Source organism: Halichoerus grypus, chromosome 3, assembly GCF_964656455.1.
Source record: "Halichoerus grypus chromosome 3, mHalGry1.hap1.1, whole genome shotgun sequence".
In the NCBI taxonomy this organism is placed as follows: Eukaryota; Metazoa; Chordata; class Mammalia; order Carnivora; family Phocidae; genus Halichoerus; species Halichoerus grypus.
In genome coordinates this window covers 13,785,144-13,805,857 of record NC_135714.1, presented here as the reverse complement: position 1 = coordinate 13,805,857, position 20,714 = coordinate 13,785,144, and the positions used below count along the sequence as shown (strand labels likewise).

The window sequence follows — 20,714 nt, the reverse complement described above, 5'->3', positions numbered from 1 at the left end:
GGAACACAAGCAGGGGGAGTGGGAGAGGGAGAAGCAGGCTTCCCGCTGCGCAGGGAGCCCGATGTGGGGCTCGATCCCAGGACCCTGGGATCATGACCTGAGCCAAAGGCAGACGCTTAACGACTGAGCCACCCAGGCGCCCCTAAATAGCATTTTTTAAAGCAGTTTAAATTTACAGAAAAAATCGAGAAGAAAGTACAAAGATTTCCCATATACCCTCCCCCCTCCAAGGTTTCTCTATATTAATATTTTCCATTACTGTTGTACATTTGTTAGAATTGTTGAGCCAATATTGATGTATTTTATTACTTAAAGCCCCCATAGTTTACATTAGCTAAGTCTGTGGGTGTTGTACAGTAGCGTGCATTTTGGCAAATTCGTAGTCATATATCCACATTATAGTATTCTATACAATAGTTTCACTGCCCTAAAAATCAGTAGGTTGCCTTTCTGCTTTGTTGATGGTTTCCTTTGCTCTGCAGAAGCTTTTTATTTTGATGTAGTCCCAATAGTTTATTTTTGCTTTTGTTTCCTTTGCCCTAGGAGATATACCTAGAAAAATATCGCTACCACTAATGTCAGATCCAGCTTTTTAGTTATTTCCCGTCTCCAACCCATGTCAAACACTGCTCTTTTTACTGTCTCTCTTGTTTTTTCTTCTTCATAATGTCATATAGTTGAAATCATACAGTATTTAGTTTTTTCAGACTCACTTCTTTCACTGAATAATATGCATGTAAGTTTCCTCTCTGTCTTTTCATGGCATCATAGCTCATTTCTTTTTATTACTGAATAATACTGCACTGGGTGGATGTAGCATAGTTTGCTTATCCATTGATCTACTTGAAAGGCATCTGGTTTGCTTCCAAGTTTTGGTAACTATTAATAAATCTGCTTTAAACATTTGTGGGCAAGGTTTTGTATAGATACAACTTTTCAACTCATTTGCCTAAATACCTAGGAGCACCATTGCTAGATAGTATGGAAAGATTCTGTTAAACTTTGAAGAAACTGTAAGACTATCTTCAAAATTGGCCATACCATTTTGTGTTCTCACCAGCAATGAATTGAAGTTCCTTTTGATCTGCATCCACACCAGCATATGACGTTGTCCATGTTTCAGACTTAAGCCATTCTAGTAGGTGTGTAGTGGTAGCTCATCTTAATTTTCAGTTCTCTAATGGGATATGCTATTGAGCATCTTGTCATAAGCTTATTTGCTATCTGCATATCTTCTTGGGTGAGGTGTTCAGTCCGTTTTTGGTACTTGGATAATGATGATAGATAGTAATAATGATAGAATGAGGAAATACTTCTGCTTTTGTTTTCTGGAACAGATTATAGAGAAACCATCTGGGTTGGAGCTTTCTGTTTTAGAAGGTTATTAATTGCTGATTTAATTTTTTAAAAGATTTTATTTGTCAGAGAGAGAAAGAGAGAGAGAGTGCACACAAGTAGGGTGAACCTCAGGCAGTGGGAGAAGCAGGCTCCCCGCTGAGCAAGGAGCCCAATGCAGGACTTGATCCCAGGACCCTGGGATCATGATCTGAGCCGAAGGCAGATGCTTAACCAACTAAGCCACCCAGGCGTCCCTGATTTAATTTTTTTTAATAGATATAGTCCTATTGAGATGATTTATTATTTCTTATGTGAGATTTGGTAGATAGTGTCTTTCAAGGAATTTGTCCATTTCATCTGAAGTTACCAAATTTGTGGGCAACAATATTATAGTATTTTTGTTATTTTTTTATTATTCATAGAATCAACAGTGATGGCCCATTTTAATATCTGATATTTTTTCTTTTTTTACTTGGTTAGGCTGGGTAAAGGTTTATCGATTTTATTGATATTTTCAAAGAATCAGCTAATGCTAATTTTTAAAAAGGCATAGAATATAAACTAGAAGGATATATTGCAAAATGTTAATCATTATCTCTGGATGATGGGATTACAAATAGTTTTTTTTTTTCTCCTTTGTAGTTTTCAGTATAGTTAATACGTAGTTTTAAATGAAAAATTATTTTTCAGTAACATTGCCCACTGTTCAGTATCTTTCCTCAAAATCAACATAGTTATAACCACTTTTTCATGACCTTCATGAGAAATCTATTTCAGTATTCTCTTTTTTCACTTTTCATTGGGCTTTGTCTTTGGGAACTTTAAATTTATTTCTTAGGGTGAAAGTGTACAAAAGAGAATAAAAATGTTCAAAAGAAGTACAATTATCTAAAAGAAAATGAAAGTAACACCTATTGAACTTGTTAGGTGTTCTGCATATGTTCTTATTTAATTTTTACTACAGCCTTAAGATGCAATCATTATCCTCATTTTAACAGATGAGGAAATTGAAGCCCAGAGAAAGTAACTTGCCAAAGGCCACATCTAGTATTTGGAAAGATATCTCAGTACCAAGGCTTTTTAATTTCAAAGTCTGTTATCTTTCCAAGACAGATTAGGTAAAATGATTGGAACCAGACTTTGACCACAAATATATATCCATGGTTAAAAGGTTGATCTTTTGTTAGTCATTTACTATTAGTTTTCCTTTCTTTTCTCCCCCCCCCCCCTTTTTTTAAAGATTTTATTTATTCATTTGACAGAGAAAACATAAGCAAGGGGAGTGGCAGGCAGAGGGAGAGAGGGAGAAGCAGGCTTCCCGCTGACCAGGGAGCCTGATGCGGGGCTCAGTCCCAGGACCCTGGGATCATGACCTGAGCTGAAGGCACTTAACAGACTGAACCACCCAGACACCCTACTATTAGTTTTCATTATGACATTGCCTTTCATTAATAAGACTATTTCTGTAAGGTACATAATTTGATCCTTTTGAGCTTATACAACTTCATGTATTAAAACTGCAAAATGAGAGACAATGTATTTTAGGGATATCTGATTTATTATCGTATTTTGTTTGAGAAATAAAATAAGTCTGTAGTATTTACTTAACTTTTATGACATGAAAAGATAACCTGGACAGAGAAATCTGGCCTAGAGTTGATTTTTCAAAATTTGTTTTCCAATAAATAAAATGATGTATCTCAGCATCATTTATTTGGACTCAAAATCAAAAGTTCTGTAGAAAGAATAGTTATTAAATATTGGTAAGTAAAGTTGTAGATTTTTTTACCCAGCAAAATTTAATGGCATTTATATAATTGTTGATTATTCATTGCCATTTATTTAACCATATAGGCATTTATTTTAATTAATGTTTCCTTGAAGAACTTCTAAAATAACTAAAATAAATGGGATAATCTCAGCATGCCCAATTTTATCTTACAACTGGTAATTGTTTTAATTATTCCAAAGTTGTTGTTCCTTGATTCAACATATTTATCACTAAAACTTCATGAAACCTTACAGTGATTTTTCAAAAATACCTCTTTTCCAGGACTACCAGCTATTTTTAAAAAATTCTAATGCTAGATTCCTTTCATATCTTTTATTCATGAAGCCATAATAAAAAAAAAGCAGTAAGATTTCCTTGATGTACCAAAATTGTTATGCTTAGCATATGAGTCAAGTTTTTGCACAGTAATACTGCCTAACAAATAGCTCTAAAATCTGTTGCATCCTTATGGGTGATTTGATTCACTGGACTTCAGGGATCACTTCTGATGACTGCAGGTCCCAGTCTGAAGGAGTAATAGCTGTGTGGGGCAAATTCTTTTCATGTTGGATGGTTGAAACTCAAGAGAACTGGGGCAACTTGCCATACCTTTTAAAGCCTCAGCTTGGAATATATACGTCACTTTCCCCACATTCATTCTACTAATCAGAAAGCTCTGCCTTCCTAGTAAGAGACATTGCGCAATTCCACATTCAAGAGTGTGAATGTATTATTCTAACTATAGTGACAGGCCAAAGGGTTGAAGAAAATTATAAACCTGCATAACTACAGTTCTGGGTTTTTAATTGTTTAGATTGCTTAAACTTTTTGATTTATCAGGTCATTTGCAAAAAAAATGATTAGTTTTCTTAAACTGGTATATTAAAATTATCTGTCTTCTGCAAATTAACTGTTTTAAATACATTTGTGATTGTGCAGGATTTAAAAAATAATGACTGATGATCCTGCTTTTTTAGTAACTAGCCTTTGCATGGTGTTTTATAGTTTATAAAATATTTTCTCACTTTTTTCATTTGATCCACAAGTAAGTTAGGTGATGGGATCTTTATTTTATAGATATAGAAATTAAAACAAAAACTTTGTAACTTGACAAGGTTACAACGAGTAGGTTCTACTCCAGATGGAGACTTTAAATCCAATTATCTTTCCATTACCCTATGCTGGGTCTCATGCTCCCATTTCCTACCATTTCTAAGTTTGGATAAATATTAGGAATATTTCTAGACCATTGCCAAAGCCAAAGGGAGCTGTCACTACACTTTTATACTCCAACAGATTACATTATCTTCTATTCTGACTTGTATATCTCAATTGATGCAAGAATTTCTTGGGGGCTGATCCTAACTGGTACTTATTTATTACCATTCCAAAAAAGGTAAGCTTATTTTCTGTGTAGTTTAACATAAACATGTATTCAGCTTACTTATTTCAAAAGTATGAAAGAAAATAACTGTGGTATACTGGTGCTTTTCAAATTAGTACCTGTGTAACTGCCTCAGATGATAATTGTTTCATATATTAGAGGTTCTATATAGGAATTTATTTGGGAAAGGAAATTAAGGGGAGTTTTACTGCAAGGAGTAAGTTTGAAAAATCACTGTTTGTACCAAGTATAGTTAGGTTGGCAGTGTTGTTATATTGTCATAAAATTTCTTCATCATAAAATGTTTGTTTTGCACAAACTTTCTAATACATTACTACAGTTGGATTATATGAAACATTCTTGTGGAAAAGAATTCATGTTTTGTGTTGAATAAAGGCTTGTTTACCTGCCTTTTACTCGAACTTTTACAACAACACCTTTAAACAATACAATAAAAATCTGATTGGACTTCTTAGCTATGGATTTCTACTTTTTTTTTTTTTTTGGAACAGCATTTCATTTTCTCAAATCTGTGGGCTTTTCTGGTGCTCTACTCCATTTCTCTGTTTTATGTTGCTTTCATGATGTGTAAAATTTATTTTTCCCCATACCTCCTTGTTTTGATTTCTTTCATAGTGAAAATTAAAAATTAATGATAAATTGAATCTTTTAGGTTAGATGATACTTAAAACCCTATTGTTAGAAAATAAATTTATAACCAGCTCATTGTTCTTGCTACTTTGTCCCATAATAGTGCAAAATTACTCTCCTTACAGCCTTCTCTGTTTATTTCTTTCTAGATGTCATCACTTTAATTTTAAAGTCAGGCCTTTTCCCCTTACTATTAGTAGTTAGTTTTTTTTATATGAGCCATTGCTGTGGAGAGTGGTAATTTTATTTGTTTGAATAAAGTTAGTGTATTTAATGAATATTTTTCCCTCTTTTAAAGACTGTGAACCAGAAGAGCTGACTGACTGGTCTATGGATGAAAAATGTTCATTTTGTAACCTACAGAGAGAAGCAGTCAGTGTAAGTTTTAGTGCTACGAAATTATTTCTAAACTAATCGCACAATTGTAACAATTTTTTTAACTTAATTTGTTCTGAAAATTGATGACTTACAGTGGAAATTTAAATACTTGATTTTGGTAATGAGAAGAATATTTTAAAGTCTTATGTTAGAAGTCTAACATTTAGCTTAACTTGCAGGTGAAATCACAAAACACTCATCTTTTTTGCTTATTTCACATTTCTTCCTTATAGCTTCCTGACTTATGAAGTTCAGTTTAGATCTGTTTTGAATTTAGGTAGACAGTGGTGAGCTTGGAGGCCTAGCTTGGTTTGAGACCACCCTATAGTCTGATTTCTTAGGAATCTATAGTTGGAGGATAATGTGGTACTACTTTTTAGCCTTTTACTCTCTTGAAGTCTTTTGGATATCAGAATTATTTCCTGGTAAATGATTAAATAGTGTCTACTATAAACGGCATAAACTAGACAAGCAGCATCTTCTTGTATGGCGGGAAGTCCTAATTCTTTACTATTGTGAGAAAGGCTGGGAAGAAATGAGAACTTGAGAACCTGTACCCATTTTGGTCAGATTAGTGGGTAAACATACCTATTTTGTTGTTAAAACTCTCATTACTGGCATGCTATATAGTGAATTTATTCAGCAATGCATTTTATCCACACTTCCTCCCCCCTTTTTTTGGCTATAGTTTACTAAGAAATAAAGCTAATTTGGTATCAGAGCTAAATTTCTTTTCTCCTCACTCCTGTCCCAAATTTTATGTTCTCTCTATATAATTTGTAAAATAGAACAAATGAGCATTTAGAGAATTTTTTTTTTGCTATTTTTAATGAAATTGCATGTATAATTAAAACTGATTTTTTTATGTTGCTTTCTTATAATTTTAGGATTGTATACCATCTCTTGATTCTTCACAGTCAACACCAACGGAGGAACTATCATCTCAGGGCCAGTCCAACACTGAAAAGATTGAATGCCAAGCAGAAAATTACCTAAATGCACTCTTTCGAAAGAAAGGTAATATTGGTATACCTTGTCATTCAAAATTAGCAGTAGAGATCTAGAATGTTTGTATTTTTCTCACACACAAGTTTTTTTTTTATGCCAGTCTTAATTCCATTTTTTATTATTATTTTTTATCTTTAGTTTTTCTTCATATTTTTAGGGACATTAGGATTCTCAGTTATTGTAGTGCTAGTCTTCTATTGGCCATTCCTTTTCACCCCTCTTTTCTCAGATCTCTCCCTGACTTTATCAGACATTTTCCTCATCTACTATAGGCAGACAGGAAATTTTTTTTTTATGCTCTGGTCTTCCTTATTTTGTTGCTGTTCTTAAGACTTCAAAAGTTCTTTCATGTTCAGTAAGTGATAGATATACTACAAAGCTGTCTTTAGAAATGTAACAGTTAAATCATTTATCAGCCAGGTTAGAGTATATTTGCTGGCTTGGGGTTTCAGTGTTTCTTTGGTAGCTTGAGTATGCTTACTTAACATTAAATGTCAAATGTTCTTTTTTGCTTCCTGTCTGTCTAAACTATTTAAACCAAATGAGGCTTGTTTCACTTGTTCCCTTAACTTGATACACATGTATCAGAGAGAAGTAGTTTTTTATATTTTAGTTACTTGAGAAAAATTTAGAAATATAGAACCTTCCATTTTTTGTTCTTGGCAATTTCTGCAGTAGTAGAGTGTCTTAATTTTTACCACATAGGCCCTTGGAGTGAGTCATGGTATAAGGGGAATGCAGGTTGGGAGGAGTTATCATTCTGCCTCCCACTTTCCAGAGATCAAGAAAAACATTACTATATTTCATCTAGGTGTTGACTCTGCTTTACTTCTCTTTGAAATTAGGTTATGATCGGATATTTTTCTATTAAATTGATAACTTCCAAATTTTAACCAATAATGTTGAAAATAGTCATCATCTTTGAGCAAGGAGGCTTTTGTTGAGTCCTCAGTGTTATGAGTTCTTTTATATGTTGAAATATAAGAATCCTGTGATTAGAAGAATCATTACATTAAAAAAACTAAAGTTAAGGGGTACCTGGGTGGCTCAGTCAGTAAGTGTCTGACTCTTGAGTTCAGCTCAGGTCATGATCTCAGGGTTATGAGACAGAGCCCCTTGTCAGGCTCCGCGCTCAGTAGGGAGTTGGCTTGAGATTCTCTCTCTCTCTCTGCCCCTCCCCCCATGCATTGTGTGTTCTCTCTCTCTTTCTGTCTCTCAAATAAATCTTAAAAACAAAAAACAAAAAAACCCTAATGTTAAGAACTTTATTTTTTTTTAAGTGTAGGAGACTGAAAATCTTTTCCTGTGTGTTACTGAAGTGCTTTAAGTTGAGAAATTGGCATTTGTCTTGAAAAAACAAGTTCTTTTTTTAGAATTTTTTTAAAAGATAGACTTATTTGAGAGAGAGAGAAAGAGAGTGCAAATGGGGGGAAGGGCAGAGGGAGAGGAAAAGAGAGAATCTTAAACGGACTTCACATTCGGCACAGAGCCTGTTGTGGGGCTCAGTCTCACGACCCTGAGATCATGACCTGAGACAAAATCAAGAGTTGGATGCTTAACCAACTGAACCACCTAGGCATCCCTAGAAATTTTTTATCTGAACCAATATTAAAAATATTTTACATGCTTTCTTTAAGAACTTTATAACATTAATTTAGAAAATTTTGTTCTGCCAGTGTATTTACACTTATAAGAAGAATTATGTTATCAGACTTCTATCACTAAGAGAACTGGAAGAAACATCCACATTTATACATGCGCACAATAAGTTTCACTCACCTTACAACTCATTACTCAGTCTCCTTTTCCTTGAGTGATTTGTAATGGTAGTAGCTAGAATTATCAATAATAATGACCTGTAATTTTTGATAGTATGGAGTAACCTGTGCTCCATTGCCCTATTAAGAGTAATCAGAAAACACTTGGTACTATTTCAGCTGATTCAAGCATCTGGGTCTTCAAGAGGTCTCCTACCAAAGGTTGGGTGAGTGTTCATGGATATTTAGTGACCTCTCCATTTGGGGATAATCTTGGTTTTCTTCAAGATCTTTGAAGGGTTGCAGAGTTTTTAAATGAAAGATTCTTACTAGTGTTTTTTGCTTTACTTCGGGGTCTTACCTTTGTTAATTCCTTTATTTGTAGTCCAACGTGATTCTCCAGATTTAATTAAACGTAAGGATTTTTCTACTCATTTACTTGGTTTTGTTTTGTTCCTTATTTTTAAATTTTCTTTGAATAAAATAATTTTAGATGTTTCCCAGTATGATCCAACTAGGATAAGGCCAAAAGGTAATAGCAGTATCTTTAAGTGATGATAACTCCTTCATTTGTTTAGATAATTCTACTGTTAACTTTACATGGAAATAAAAGGCATAAACATATTTTTAAAAATAAACACTTCTGAGTCTTTGGAGTAACAACTAAAATATTGATCAAACGTATTGTTGGTGAAGCTTTTATTTGATTCCTGAAAATTTCCCAAATTCAGCCATTTTCAGGAATTCTGGATATTAGTAACATTAGTGTTACTGATACTTACAGATACTGATCCTTTGCTCAGTTTGAGGAACATATGTATGTTAATCATCTTGCCAAAATATAAAGAAATCTCTTAATAGATTTATTGTAGCTTATTATTTCTCCTCACTATGATTTTGGGAAGATGATAATGATAAATGTAAGCTGTTATTAAGAACCCACTACACAGGATAATGATGATGATTGAGGTCATCAGTTCTGATTGAGCACTAAAACCTTTTTATGCCTTAATCTCATTTAATCCAAAAACAGTGTTAAGAGAGACAGGTACTCTTGTTATCATTTTAACAGGTAGAGACAATGAAACACAGAAAAGTTAAGTAATGTGTCTTTTAGTTCTGTTATGAACATTTGAGTCCTCAAGAAGTTAAAAAAAAAAAAAGTTGTAAAGTGTTCTATGTGGGAAGCACCTAGATTCTTTTATGTACTAAGTAGAAAAACCTTCCTATTCTCTACTAGCCACCTAGGATTAGAATTATTTTAATCGAATTAGGCAGACTAGAGAGGACCTATGAGAAATGCTGTATTTCTATACATTTCCATTCTTCCTTTAAATGAACTAGAAACAGTTTTAGTGATTAGTTTCCTTATAAAGTTTAATAATAGATTGGAGGAAACTTATATACTAAATACAGTTTGGCCAATCCCTTGTAATTAAAAGCTAGTCAAAAATACTTCTTCAGGGTTGAGTAAATAGAATGGGGGAGGGTGATATTTTAGTACAGAGCTGAACTTTTAACTAGTTTTGAATATTCCTGAGAAATTTTTCAGAATTGAATTCCTTCTAGAGGTTAACCCTAAAATTCTCTATAGAGTAGAATGAAAGCTCCATGCTAATAGGCACTTTGTTTTGTTAATTGCAGTATCCTCAGTATTTAGAAGTACTTGTCATATCTGTCTTCAGTAAATATTTCTTGACCATAAGAATGAGTACTAATAAACTGTTCAGGTATCTTCCAGTTTCTCTACATACTCTGGTATTAGTACTTGTTTTATTTGGAGAAAGAAATTAAATTAGCATGTACATATAGTTTATCTTTCCCTACTTTGTACTTAAGTTTATTACTGTGTATAGTTTGAATATCAGGCAGTTTGTTTTGAAGTGTGTAGAAACATAGGCTTATAGATATAAAATGCCTTTTCCAAAGTATCCCCATCATATGTAAACTAAATTATTTTGACTTTTAGCTTCACATTCTCTGATTACCTGAAGCAGTTTAAGTTACTGGTTTATGATTCAGGAAGATGTCTCATCTTTTATTTTTAAATTAAAGAAGGCTACTTGACTAAATTGGAAAGTTAGTATACACATAGTAGTTGAATGAATCATACTGCTAAATATATGATAAAATGAAATATTTCTTGATCAAAATATAATCTGTTTTTCCTGCTTTATCTTTTATCCCCACATACATTTAGCATTCATGTAATTCCTAATCTGTTTTTTTGTCTTCAAAGAGCTTTCCTTTTTTTTTTTTTTTAAAGATTTTATTTATTTCTTTGTCAGAGAGAGAGACAGAACACAAGCAGGGGGAGAGGCAGGCAGAGGGAGAAGCAGGCTCCCCGCCGAGCAAGGAGCCCCATGTGGGACTCGATCCCAGGACCCTGGGATCATGACCTGAGCCGAAGGCAGCCGCTTAACCGACTGAGCCACCCAGGCATCCCTGTTTTCAAAGAGCTTTCCTGATGTATTTGATGCAGTTAGTTGAAAGCTGATATTAACCAACCCTTTCCCCTTAAATTAATTGGTAGCCAGGTTTTATATAAAGTCTTTCAACCTTTTCTGAACACAGATCCTTTTCCTTTTAAACTCTTAATTTTTAAGTTTTATTCTATATCAAGAAATAAATATTAATATGGCTCACTAACCATTTGGTTATGACTGATAGATAATAAAGCATTTGATTTTTTAGAAACAGGAGTGTTGATCTTTTAGATTGCTTTTCTATAAATGCAGGCATCCTTGAGTGACTATGTAGATTTGACCTGATTCATTCAAGCCCTGAGTGTTTCTTATACAAATGTGCCTTTATGAGACCATTGTGGGTCATACATTGAATTTCTCTTATATGGGCTGCCTTTTGGAACTCTCAGGAAACTGTATATTAGTGCCATAAAATAAGTCACACACTATTATGGACCACATTCAAAGGTGTTGATGAAAAGATTTTTCTTGTTTTGTCATATACCTGGAAGCTATGAATGAAATTCTTAAAAAATACACTTAAAATTATAACTGGATTTAAAAGATTTTTGCATTTCTGGTAAAATCACCTTTCTACTTGCAATACCATCCATAACAGGAGTTAGGGGCCAACTGTCAGGTCACTCATTATCATCTAGATTTTTATCTCCTTTTATCTTTTTTATTCTTGAATTTGAGTCAGCTGTCCTTTTACAAGCACCCATATTTCTACTTTGTCTTCTGGAACTTGTGGTCTTTCATCAGCAAAATCTCCTATGTCCTGTCTTTTCTCTTAATGTTCCCTTTATTTTATTTCTGTAACTCAGACCTACATACTCATAAAGGCTGTTTTTGTAGCCCTCTCCCTTTCTGTTTTTAATTCCTTGCTTTATGTAATATAGGGTGATACCATTAGCAGGTAACCTCTAATATCTTTATAGCTGCTTTCCCATGATTTATTCGCCCTTCTCAAAACCCTGAGCTTCTTTGAAGCATAGGACATGAAACTGTTCCATCTACATTATCATGTTGTGGACCTCTACCAGCCTTTTCACTTTCTTCCTCCCAAATATTATTCCCATCACAGTTCTTAGTGACTTCAAATTGTGTGGCTGATACATTCAACACTCTGGCCTCTCAGTTATATGATTTCTTCATTTCCAATGATCTTTTCCTCCATTCTCGTCCAGCCATCATTATCCATGGTTATTCCTAGACTTTTGCCACCTCTCAAATCTAATCTCATCCATCTCTTTCTCTGACTACAATTTTATTCCAATACTCTTCCCCCTCCCCCTTTTTTAACCTCATTGCAATTTCCAGTCTATTGATCACACCAATTGTCACTCTTCATTGTCTCCTGGACATGACTTATGACTTCACTTCTCTCCTTACTCAGCTCAGATACTGTGCTTGATCACTGTGATCATCTTTCATATAAAATCTTGACTCTGTTGCCTCTCTCTTCCTTTGTCATATTTGCTTGTTAGAACCTTATCTGTGTCCAGTTCCTCATTTATTACACACTTGCCCTGGACCAGCTGAACCTGACTAGAGTAAAACACCCAATTATGCTGACCTTCTGAGTCTCATTTAGTCAATTTTTTCTCTTTCAGGTAGTTATTTTATATTTTTTTTATCTCTCCAACAACTAAAAATCACCCTTTCCTTTTGTAGTACAATTAACCTTCTAACATATATAATTTACTTATTTCTTTTATTTATTGTTCATTGTCTTTTTTCTTCTGTTAGAAAACACCATGAGGGATTGGATTTTGTATTTTTGTTGACTAACATCTCAAGCATCTGACACAAAGTAGGTAAACATTTAGTAAATATTTATCATCTATACTTTTACTGTCTTCACTTCTCAATTCTCCTTTTCTTTTCAACCCGTCCCAATTAGACTTTCTTTCTCACCACTTCATTAATTGTTTTATCAATTTCATTGGTAATTCCATCTTATACTATTCAAAGGGAAGTTACCAGTTCTTATCTTACTTAACCTTTCAGCATCATTTGATAGAGTTGATCACTTCCTTATTTTGGTTTCTAGGAGATAATATTCTTTTAATTTTTTCCTCTTTTCTCACATATTGCTGCTTTCACATGCTCTTTGCTGGTTCTTCTTGACTTCTAAATGTTGAATAGCCTCAGGAGTTAGTCCTCAGCTGTCTTTTGCTATGGATATACCTTAACTTAGTTGATGGCCTCATTTTATCTTATGGCATTAATTATCGTATGTGTGCTGATGACACCTAAATATTATATCTAATCCTAACCTTTCCTCTAGTTTTACTCTCCTATATGTAACTGCCTACTTGATATACTTTTCATAAAAATATCTAATAGGCATCTCAGAATGACCTGTCTAAAACAGAACACTTGATTTTACTCCCCTAAAATCTTCCCCTGCCCCAGACTTTCCCATCTTAGTAAAATATATCATTCTTGACCCAGTTGGTCAGCTTCAAAAGCTAGGAGCCTTTCTTGATTTCTCAGGGTCCTTCATACCCACATCTAAGCTGTCATCAGGTTCATTGGCTGTGCCTTCAAAATCTACTGTAAGTCTGGCCATGTTTTGTCATTTCCATTTCTACCACCCTAATCCAAGACGCGTCATCTCTGGCATATACTACTAAGGAGTCTCCTGATTGGTGTCTCTGCTTCTACTTTTCCCTTCCCTACCAATTCATTTTTATACAGAGAAGGCAAATTGATGTATCTAGAGCCTAAACCATGGGGCACCTGGATGGCTCAGTCACTTAAGTGTCCGACTCTTGGTTTTAGCTCAGGTCATGATCTCAGGGTTGTGAGACTGAGCCCCATGTTGGGCTCTGTGCTCAGTGGGGAGTCTGCTGAAGACTCTCTCTCTCTCTGTTTCTCTCCTTCCCTCTCTCTCCCTCTGCCTCTTCCCCTGCTCGCATGCTCTGTCTCTGTCTCTCGAATAAAGAAATCAATCTTAAGAACAAAGAAAGCCTAAACCAGATCATTAATTTCTCTGCCCAAAATCTTCCAATGACTTTGAATGTCACTTAGAATAAAATATATCAAGGACTCTAGTTGTGCCTCTTTTTTGATCACATTTTTTGTTGCTCATTCTTTTGCACACTCAATGGCTTTTTGCTTTTCTTCAGATGTGCTAACCTTGTTCCTATCTCAGGGTCTTCATATTTGCTATTACCTCCATCTAGAATCCTGTTTCCACAGTGAACATTGCCCACTCCTTCATATCACCAAACTCCTGGCTCTGACCATCCATGCCCTAACCATCTTATTTATGATAACTCATCTCAGTCATTCTCTTTTCAATTATTCTGCTTGTTTGTTTGTTTCCCCAGACTTTCTTTTAAAGTCTGTTATCTGCTACTTCTAGAATATAAGAACCAATAAAACGGGGATTTTGTCTGTTTTTGTATATCCCCACTCCCTAGAATAGTACCTGGTATAGTTAATGCTCAATAACTTAATGGAGTGCATGTAAATCATTTAGAAAAGGAATGTTTTAAAGATCAAAAGCAATGCTTTAAAATCATGATTGTCTATCCACAGTGTTTTAAAATGTGATTCACAGCCATAGTATGAAGACCTTTACAAAATTTTTAGTGAGTCCTTGTAGGTAATAAGCAAGTGCCAATATTCTAAGATGTTCTAGGAATCAGCCAAAAATACTAAAAATATAAGTGATTCTAAATTCCTTTCAGAAATGTTTACTCATTGAATTATTCTTTCAGTGGTTTTGCACAATCCTAATAACCTTATGAGAACATGATTTAAATTTTGGAGAAGCAACGGTTTTTCCATTTATCTTTATATAATTCTTTAGGAGTTTGTCTAAATTATTTCTTTGTATGTTCTCCTTCAGTTGAGAAAATATAGTCTACTAGGTGAGAAGGAAGACCTAATTCTCAGAAGAGGTATAATTCTACTTGGGGTCCTATTTTTTGAATTACCATCTGTCCTTGGATAATATTTCTTCCCTTTGCTCTGTCTCTAGTATGTCAGATAATTAAACTAGCCTGTATCCACATATATTATATGTAGTAATCTTTGTGTGCTATTCAAAACACTTTATAACCAGAGTACTGAATAAGAAAAAGCACTATTATGTGGAAGTAACAGAAGAACCAATATGTGCTGTACAACTATTGAGGATTAACTCATTATTTTTTATTTTTTTATTTTTTTAAAGATTTTATTTATTTATTTGAGAGAGAGAGAATGAGAGAGAGGAGGGTCAGAGGGAGAGGCAGACTCCCTGCCGAGCAGGGAGCCCGATGCGGGACTCGATCCCGGGACTCCAGGATCATGACCTGAGCCAAAGGCAGTCGCTTAACCAACTGAGCCACCCAGGCACCCAACTCATTATTTTTTAAATCTTTTTATAATATTTTCCTGGTTTTCTTGAGTAACTCATAAACTCACCAACTGTGTCATCACCTATATGTTCTTTTATAGAATACTACTAATTTAGTTCTTTTTTTTCCCCTGAGTATGACTTTTCCCAAAGCAAGACCGGCGTGTTGGACTTTCTAAAACATATTTCTGGTCCATGATTAGGGAAGTTCATTTATTTAGCAAAGATCTACTAAGCTTTTTTCTACATGCCAGTACCATACCAATTAACAGAAGACCAAAAACATCCCAGTTGTCATGGACTTTTATATTCTAGTGAGGGAAAGCAAACAATAAACAAATTGTATTTGTGGTTGAATGTGCATGTGTGTGTACACATGCACACATACACACATACCTCTAACACACTTGCTGGACATATATGAATATATGTATGCACGTGTGTGTGTGTGTATAAGTGCTGTGGAGACAAAGCAGGTAGAGGAGCATAGGGAATGCCAGGATAGAGGTGATGATCCCAATTTTATAAAGGGCAGTCAGGTGACATTTGAGCAAAGATGTGAAAAACAAAAAAACAGGGTAGCAAACTACTGAAATCCTAGGGGAAATACATTTCAAAAGTTAAAGATAATACCAGTTTTGAAAAATTATATAGTGATTGCCACTCCCATTCCTCAGTTTCACAGAGTATTTTCCTTTTAAAGACCAATCTAAAATGATGGCATTTTAAAACAGGGAGAGGATTTAGAGATTGTTTCTGTTCCTGTATCTACAAAGAAATAACAGTTAAATAAGTTGACCAAGGAACATGTACTAAGTAAATAATGAAATAATGTAAGATAATAATTACCAGTAGCACTTAGTAAAATTTTTATTTTTTATTTTTTTTTTTTATTTTTTTAAGATTTTATTTATTTATTTGAGAGAGAGAGAATGAGAGAGAGCACATGAGAGGGGGGAGGGTCAGAGGGAGAAGCAGACTCCCTGCCGAGCAGGGAGCCCGATGCGGGACTCGATCCCGGGACTCCAGGATCATGACCTGAGCCGAAGGCAGTCGCTTAACCAACTGAGCCACCCAGGCGCCCTAGTAAAATTTTTAAAAAGGCATTTTAAAAATTGTTTGATTAATGGATTATAGAGTTGCCTGGATAAGGTTTGATGGTTAAGAAAAGAAATGGAAGCTTTAGTTCCTGTTGCTGCTGGGTGGTGAGTAATATAAGTCAGAGTAGCTGGTGAAGTAGTAAACAGGCAATTAAATGCCTGAGGTTCATCAACGTCTAAATCCACGGAAAAAGCAATGGTATTTAAAAAAAAAAACTATAAATGGATGAACTATTTAAGTTCCCTTCACTTGCAGTTTTTCAGCTCCTGGTCACCTAAGATTTTCCTTGCAGTTTCATTTTTTAATGTAAGGAGGCTTCTCATATCATAATCAAATTTACTTTTAGCCATAAATATTTTATCTGTATTATTAAAAATTTCTTAAAGATTGGGTGTCAGGTATTTGTGGCTCCTTTATCTTTGCCTGACTAATGATGAGCATCAAGTTGAAAGATTTTCTCCATCATAAATTCTTCGCTATGTGTTGCTAGCAGTTCTTTTAACATTTTCACTACGTCATTAAATCTAGCCTCCTTAGCAAAATGTAAAACTTTTTGCTTTATATTCAACATTTCCTTTAACTTCTGGAAGTTAACAAAAAATATGCTAGTTTCTTTCATACTTCATTCATTGTTTGTTGTGATACTTTTTCTGAAGCCTGATTCACTTAGACTGTCTTTTTATCAAAACTCTTTCATAAATCCTACATCCAGAAATGTCAAATGCATCAGCACCCCACATCAGATATATTCATAACAGATGTGAAAAATAAAAATCTGTATCATGTGGGCATCTATCCACTGTTCTACTTGGTCAGAATATAGCCCCCCATAAGTGACCATGAGATGGGAGATAAATGAATTTACTATTCTTTTAATAGCTTCTAGTTTCTACACATCTCCTGTACTTCAAAGCATCTCTGCAAATAGAGCATGATTCTCATATTCAAAAAGATGTGTGATTCATAATACATAATGTATGAGATTGTAGATCTTAATTGATGTATATACTGTACCCATTGGCTATTTAAGAGATTTTAAAGGATAATTTTGATTGTACAAAATGATTTTTATCTTTGTCAATTTTAAATATTCTATCACATTCCCTAAGAGTATTGATTTTAGTATATTTTGAACTCTGGAGGCAAATAGCATCTTAATTTTTTTACCTTTTCAGTTCCTTATAAATACTTATTGTTTTTTTAATAGTTTTGGTCAAAGACATAACACAGAAGACACTCTTCAACATGTGATAAATACATTTACCACTCAATTTATGAACAATTTAGATTATGCGTTTAGGTATAAAATGATGAAAAAACAGTATCTTTTTAAAAAATGCATGTTCATGCATACTGCATTCATGTGTATGATGGAATAACATGGCTCAGCTGCCTTATGAGTTTTTAAGATACCATATAGCATCATGGTTCAGGAGTATTGCCACATGTCTAGACAAAGACAAGAGGAGCCCACTCAAAAGATGATGCAAAAGTAGTTTCCTGGTCAGTTTTCACCTTCTCAGTTGCTGTATTTCAGGTGTCTTAAGTTTTTGCTCTATGATTTTTTAAGTAAGAACTGATATGTATGAATTCGTTCAGTTCTTCTGCCACAAATTTTGTGCGTGTGTTAGATGCTGTGAAAATAAAGATTTGTTTTTTTTAAACTTTTTGGAAAAATCTATGTCTTGGAGGTCTGCTTTTCTCTGATTTTTTTTCTTTTTAAATTTTGTCTCTAAGTTTTCAAGTTCTTCATGGTATTTTAACTTTTTAAAATTAAGCCATAACATTTACTAGTTTGTATAATTTTATTTATTTTTATTTTTTTTTAAAGATTTTATTTATTTGGGAGAGGGGGAAAAGGAGAAGCAAACTCCCCACTGAACAGGGAGCCTGACGTGGGGCTCAGTCTTAGGACCCTGGGATCATGACCTGAGCCGAAGGCAGACGCTTAACCGACTGAGCCACCCAGGTGCCCCTAGTTTATATAATTTTAAAACAGTGATTATCTCTGTTGTTATGTACCTAAAGACAGCAGGTTGTTAGATGAGTTTAGGGTAAAAACTACTATGGCAATTTTTTCTCCATTTTTAAATTATTATTATTTTTTAAATACTTATTTGAGAGAGAGAGAATGGGAGAGAGAGAGAGAGCACAAGAAGGGGAAGGGTCAGAGGGAGAAGCAGACTCCCCTCTGAGCAGGGAGCCTGACGTTCCAGGGAGCCCGGGACTCCAAGATCATGACCCAAGCCAAAGGCAGTCGCTCAACTAACTGAGCAATCCAGGTGCCCCATTTTTTTTTGAAAGATGTCATTTTAAAGCATAAATATAGAAAATTGTCATTACTCTTGTAAGTAACATGTCTAAAACTCTAGAATACTTAAAAAAAATATATTTCCTCTTGATAGCTGTAAGAGGTTAAACCTGATTGCAGTCTGCCTGCAAATTTAAGACAGCCCAACATACTAAATTATGTGGTATTAGAATCTCAGGATTGGGGCCTTTTAAAAGTAAACTTTTAATGGCCAAAGAAATTAGCCAAGGACTGAAGTATTTCATGTGTACTGAACTGACAAAAAAAGGAAAAGGAGTATGTTGCTAGTCAGCTAACTTTTTCCAGATAATTTTCTCCATATACTGTAGTTTTATGAATGAAAAAATCTAGTGTAAAAACCACCTGAATTATAGGCCAGGCACTGAATCAGTCTATAATCTCTTAATGTTTTATAAAAGGTTGAAGTTCTGTCTTCTCATAATTTTGAATCTGATATTTTCAGTTTCTTATTCTCACATAAAGATCATTTTTAATTATAATTTTTTTAGAAATAGCACTTTATTAAACATGCTCTAACACATGGGCTTTCCTCTCTACCTCATTTAATAGGATATGTAATTCTGTTTTAAAGAATTACCATTCCCTGTGGTACTTTGGAACTCATTTTTTCTGAATTTCTCTTACTCACCAACATGCAAGGCGTCTAGGATTCTAACAGAGGGTTTTTTCAAATACCGTACTTGAAAATGTGATAAATTAGTTTATAAATTGCCATCTTATAAAGAAGATGTGGTGTATATATACAATGGAATATTGTGCAGCCATCAAAAAATGAAATCTTGCCATTTGCACCGACATGGATGGAACTGGAGGGTATTATGCTGAGTGAAATAAGTCAATCAGAGAAAGACAATTATCATATGATCTCAGTGATACATGGAATTTGAGAAATGGGGCAGAGGATCATAGGGGAAGAGAGGGAAAAATGAAACAAGACAAAACCAGAGAGGGAGACAAACCATAAGAGACTCTTAATCTCAGGAAACAAACTGAGGGTTGCTGAAGTGGAGGGGGGGTGGGAGGGATGGGGTGGCTGGGTGATGGACATTGGGGAGGGTATGTGCTATGGTGAGTGCTGTGAATTGTGTAAGACTGATGAACCACAGACTTGTACCCCTGAAACAAGTAATACATTATTTGTATGTATTGACAAAATTTGCCATCTTGCCATTTTTAGCTTGCATATAATTTAAACTGTCAGTTACAGTTTACTATTTGCTCTTGGCTAGTTGTGCATTATATCCACAACATGATCAGACTGTTTTATAAGGTGTATTAATTAGTAATATTGATTTGCTAGTAATAATTAGCAGTTAACCCCTGCCTTTTTCCATATGGATTTATATTTTTATGGGCATGTGTGAGTTTTCCTACTTAAAATGTTTTTAGTGACGTCTTCTAAAATGTTTCTATCCTCAATAGAAGGAGCAAAGCATAAGCTTTACAACTGAACAGGTATAGATCCAAATCTGCCTCACCATATATTATGTGATTGTGACAAACTCCATACCCTTTTTGTGACTTACTTTTCTCATGTGCAGAAGAGGCACAATAATTATAGATATTTATACTCTGTTGTCTGTCCTCACCTACCAAAAACATAGTTTTGTTAAAATAGAAGATAATAGTTTAGATTTTAATGCTTTAGTTATTGATATGTATATTATGTGTTCACTAGTAGCTTCTGGTGGAAAAAAGACTGGGCTGTGGAGTCAAACCTGGATGTGTTGCTTGCATTTTTTTTTTTTCCATTAAATTAGCTGTGATGTTGGGCAGGTTATTTAAGCTGGTAATACTGTATCATTGTGAAGATTAATATAATGTAAATGAAACGTTTTAACTTAGTGCCATATTTATAATGGGCTTCCAGTGAAAAGTAACTCCATGGTGGATTGCACTAATTTTGTTGCTTTTGTTGTGTGAGAAAACTAGGCACTGGCATCTAAGTGACCTGCTCTAGTCATACTGAGGCATAGTGGCTGAAAGGTCAGATTTTGGATTAGACCAAGAGTCTAGTCCTGGCTGAACTACATTCAGCCCTGTGTGACCTCGGGCAAACTTTTTAACCTCCTTAAGACTTGTTTCCATTTCTATAGAGTAGGAATAATTCTAATTATTTTAGAATTATTATTATACATTATATATAATTCTAGTAATTCTAATGATTTTTTC

The 20,714-nt window shown here is 34.4% G+C and overlaps 1 protein-coding gene across 13 annotated transcripts in view; it reads left to right on the top strand.

The window, feature by feature from the left end:
• Positions 1–20,714, top strand: part of LCORL (ligand dependent nuclear receptor corepressor like) — a 168,472-nt gene that overhangs the window by 49,308 nt on the left and 98,450 nt on the right. For 10 of the 13 annotated variants that reach the window (XM_036072083.2, XM_036072084.2, XM_036072085.2 and 7 more), the window contains exons 3-4: positions 5,443–5,522; positions 6,410–6,539. In XM_036072083.2, the coding sequence (XP_035927976.1) occupies positions 5,443–5,522; positions 6,410–6,539 (210 nt within the window). Of the gene's footprint in view, positions 1–5,442; positions 5,523–6,409; positions 6,540–12,504; positions 12,569–20,714 lie in introns of all 13 variants that reach the window. The other 3 variants (XM_078068437.1, XM_078068438.1, XM_078068440.1) reach the window with 2 other exon arrangements.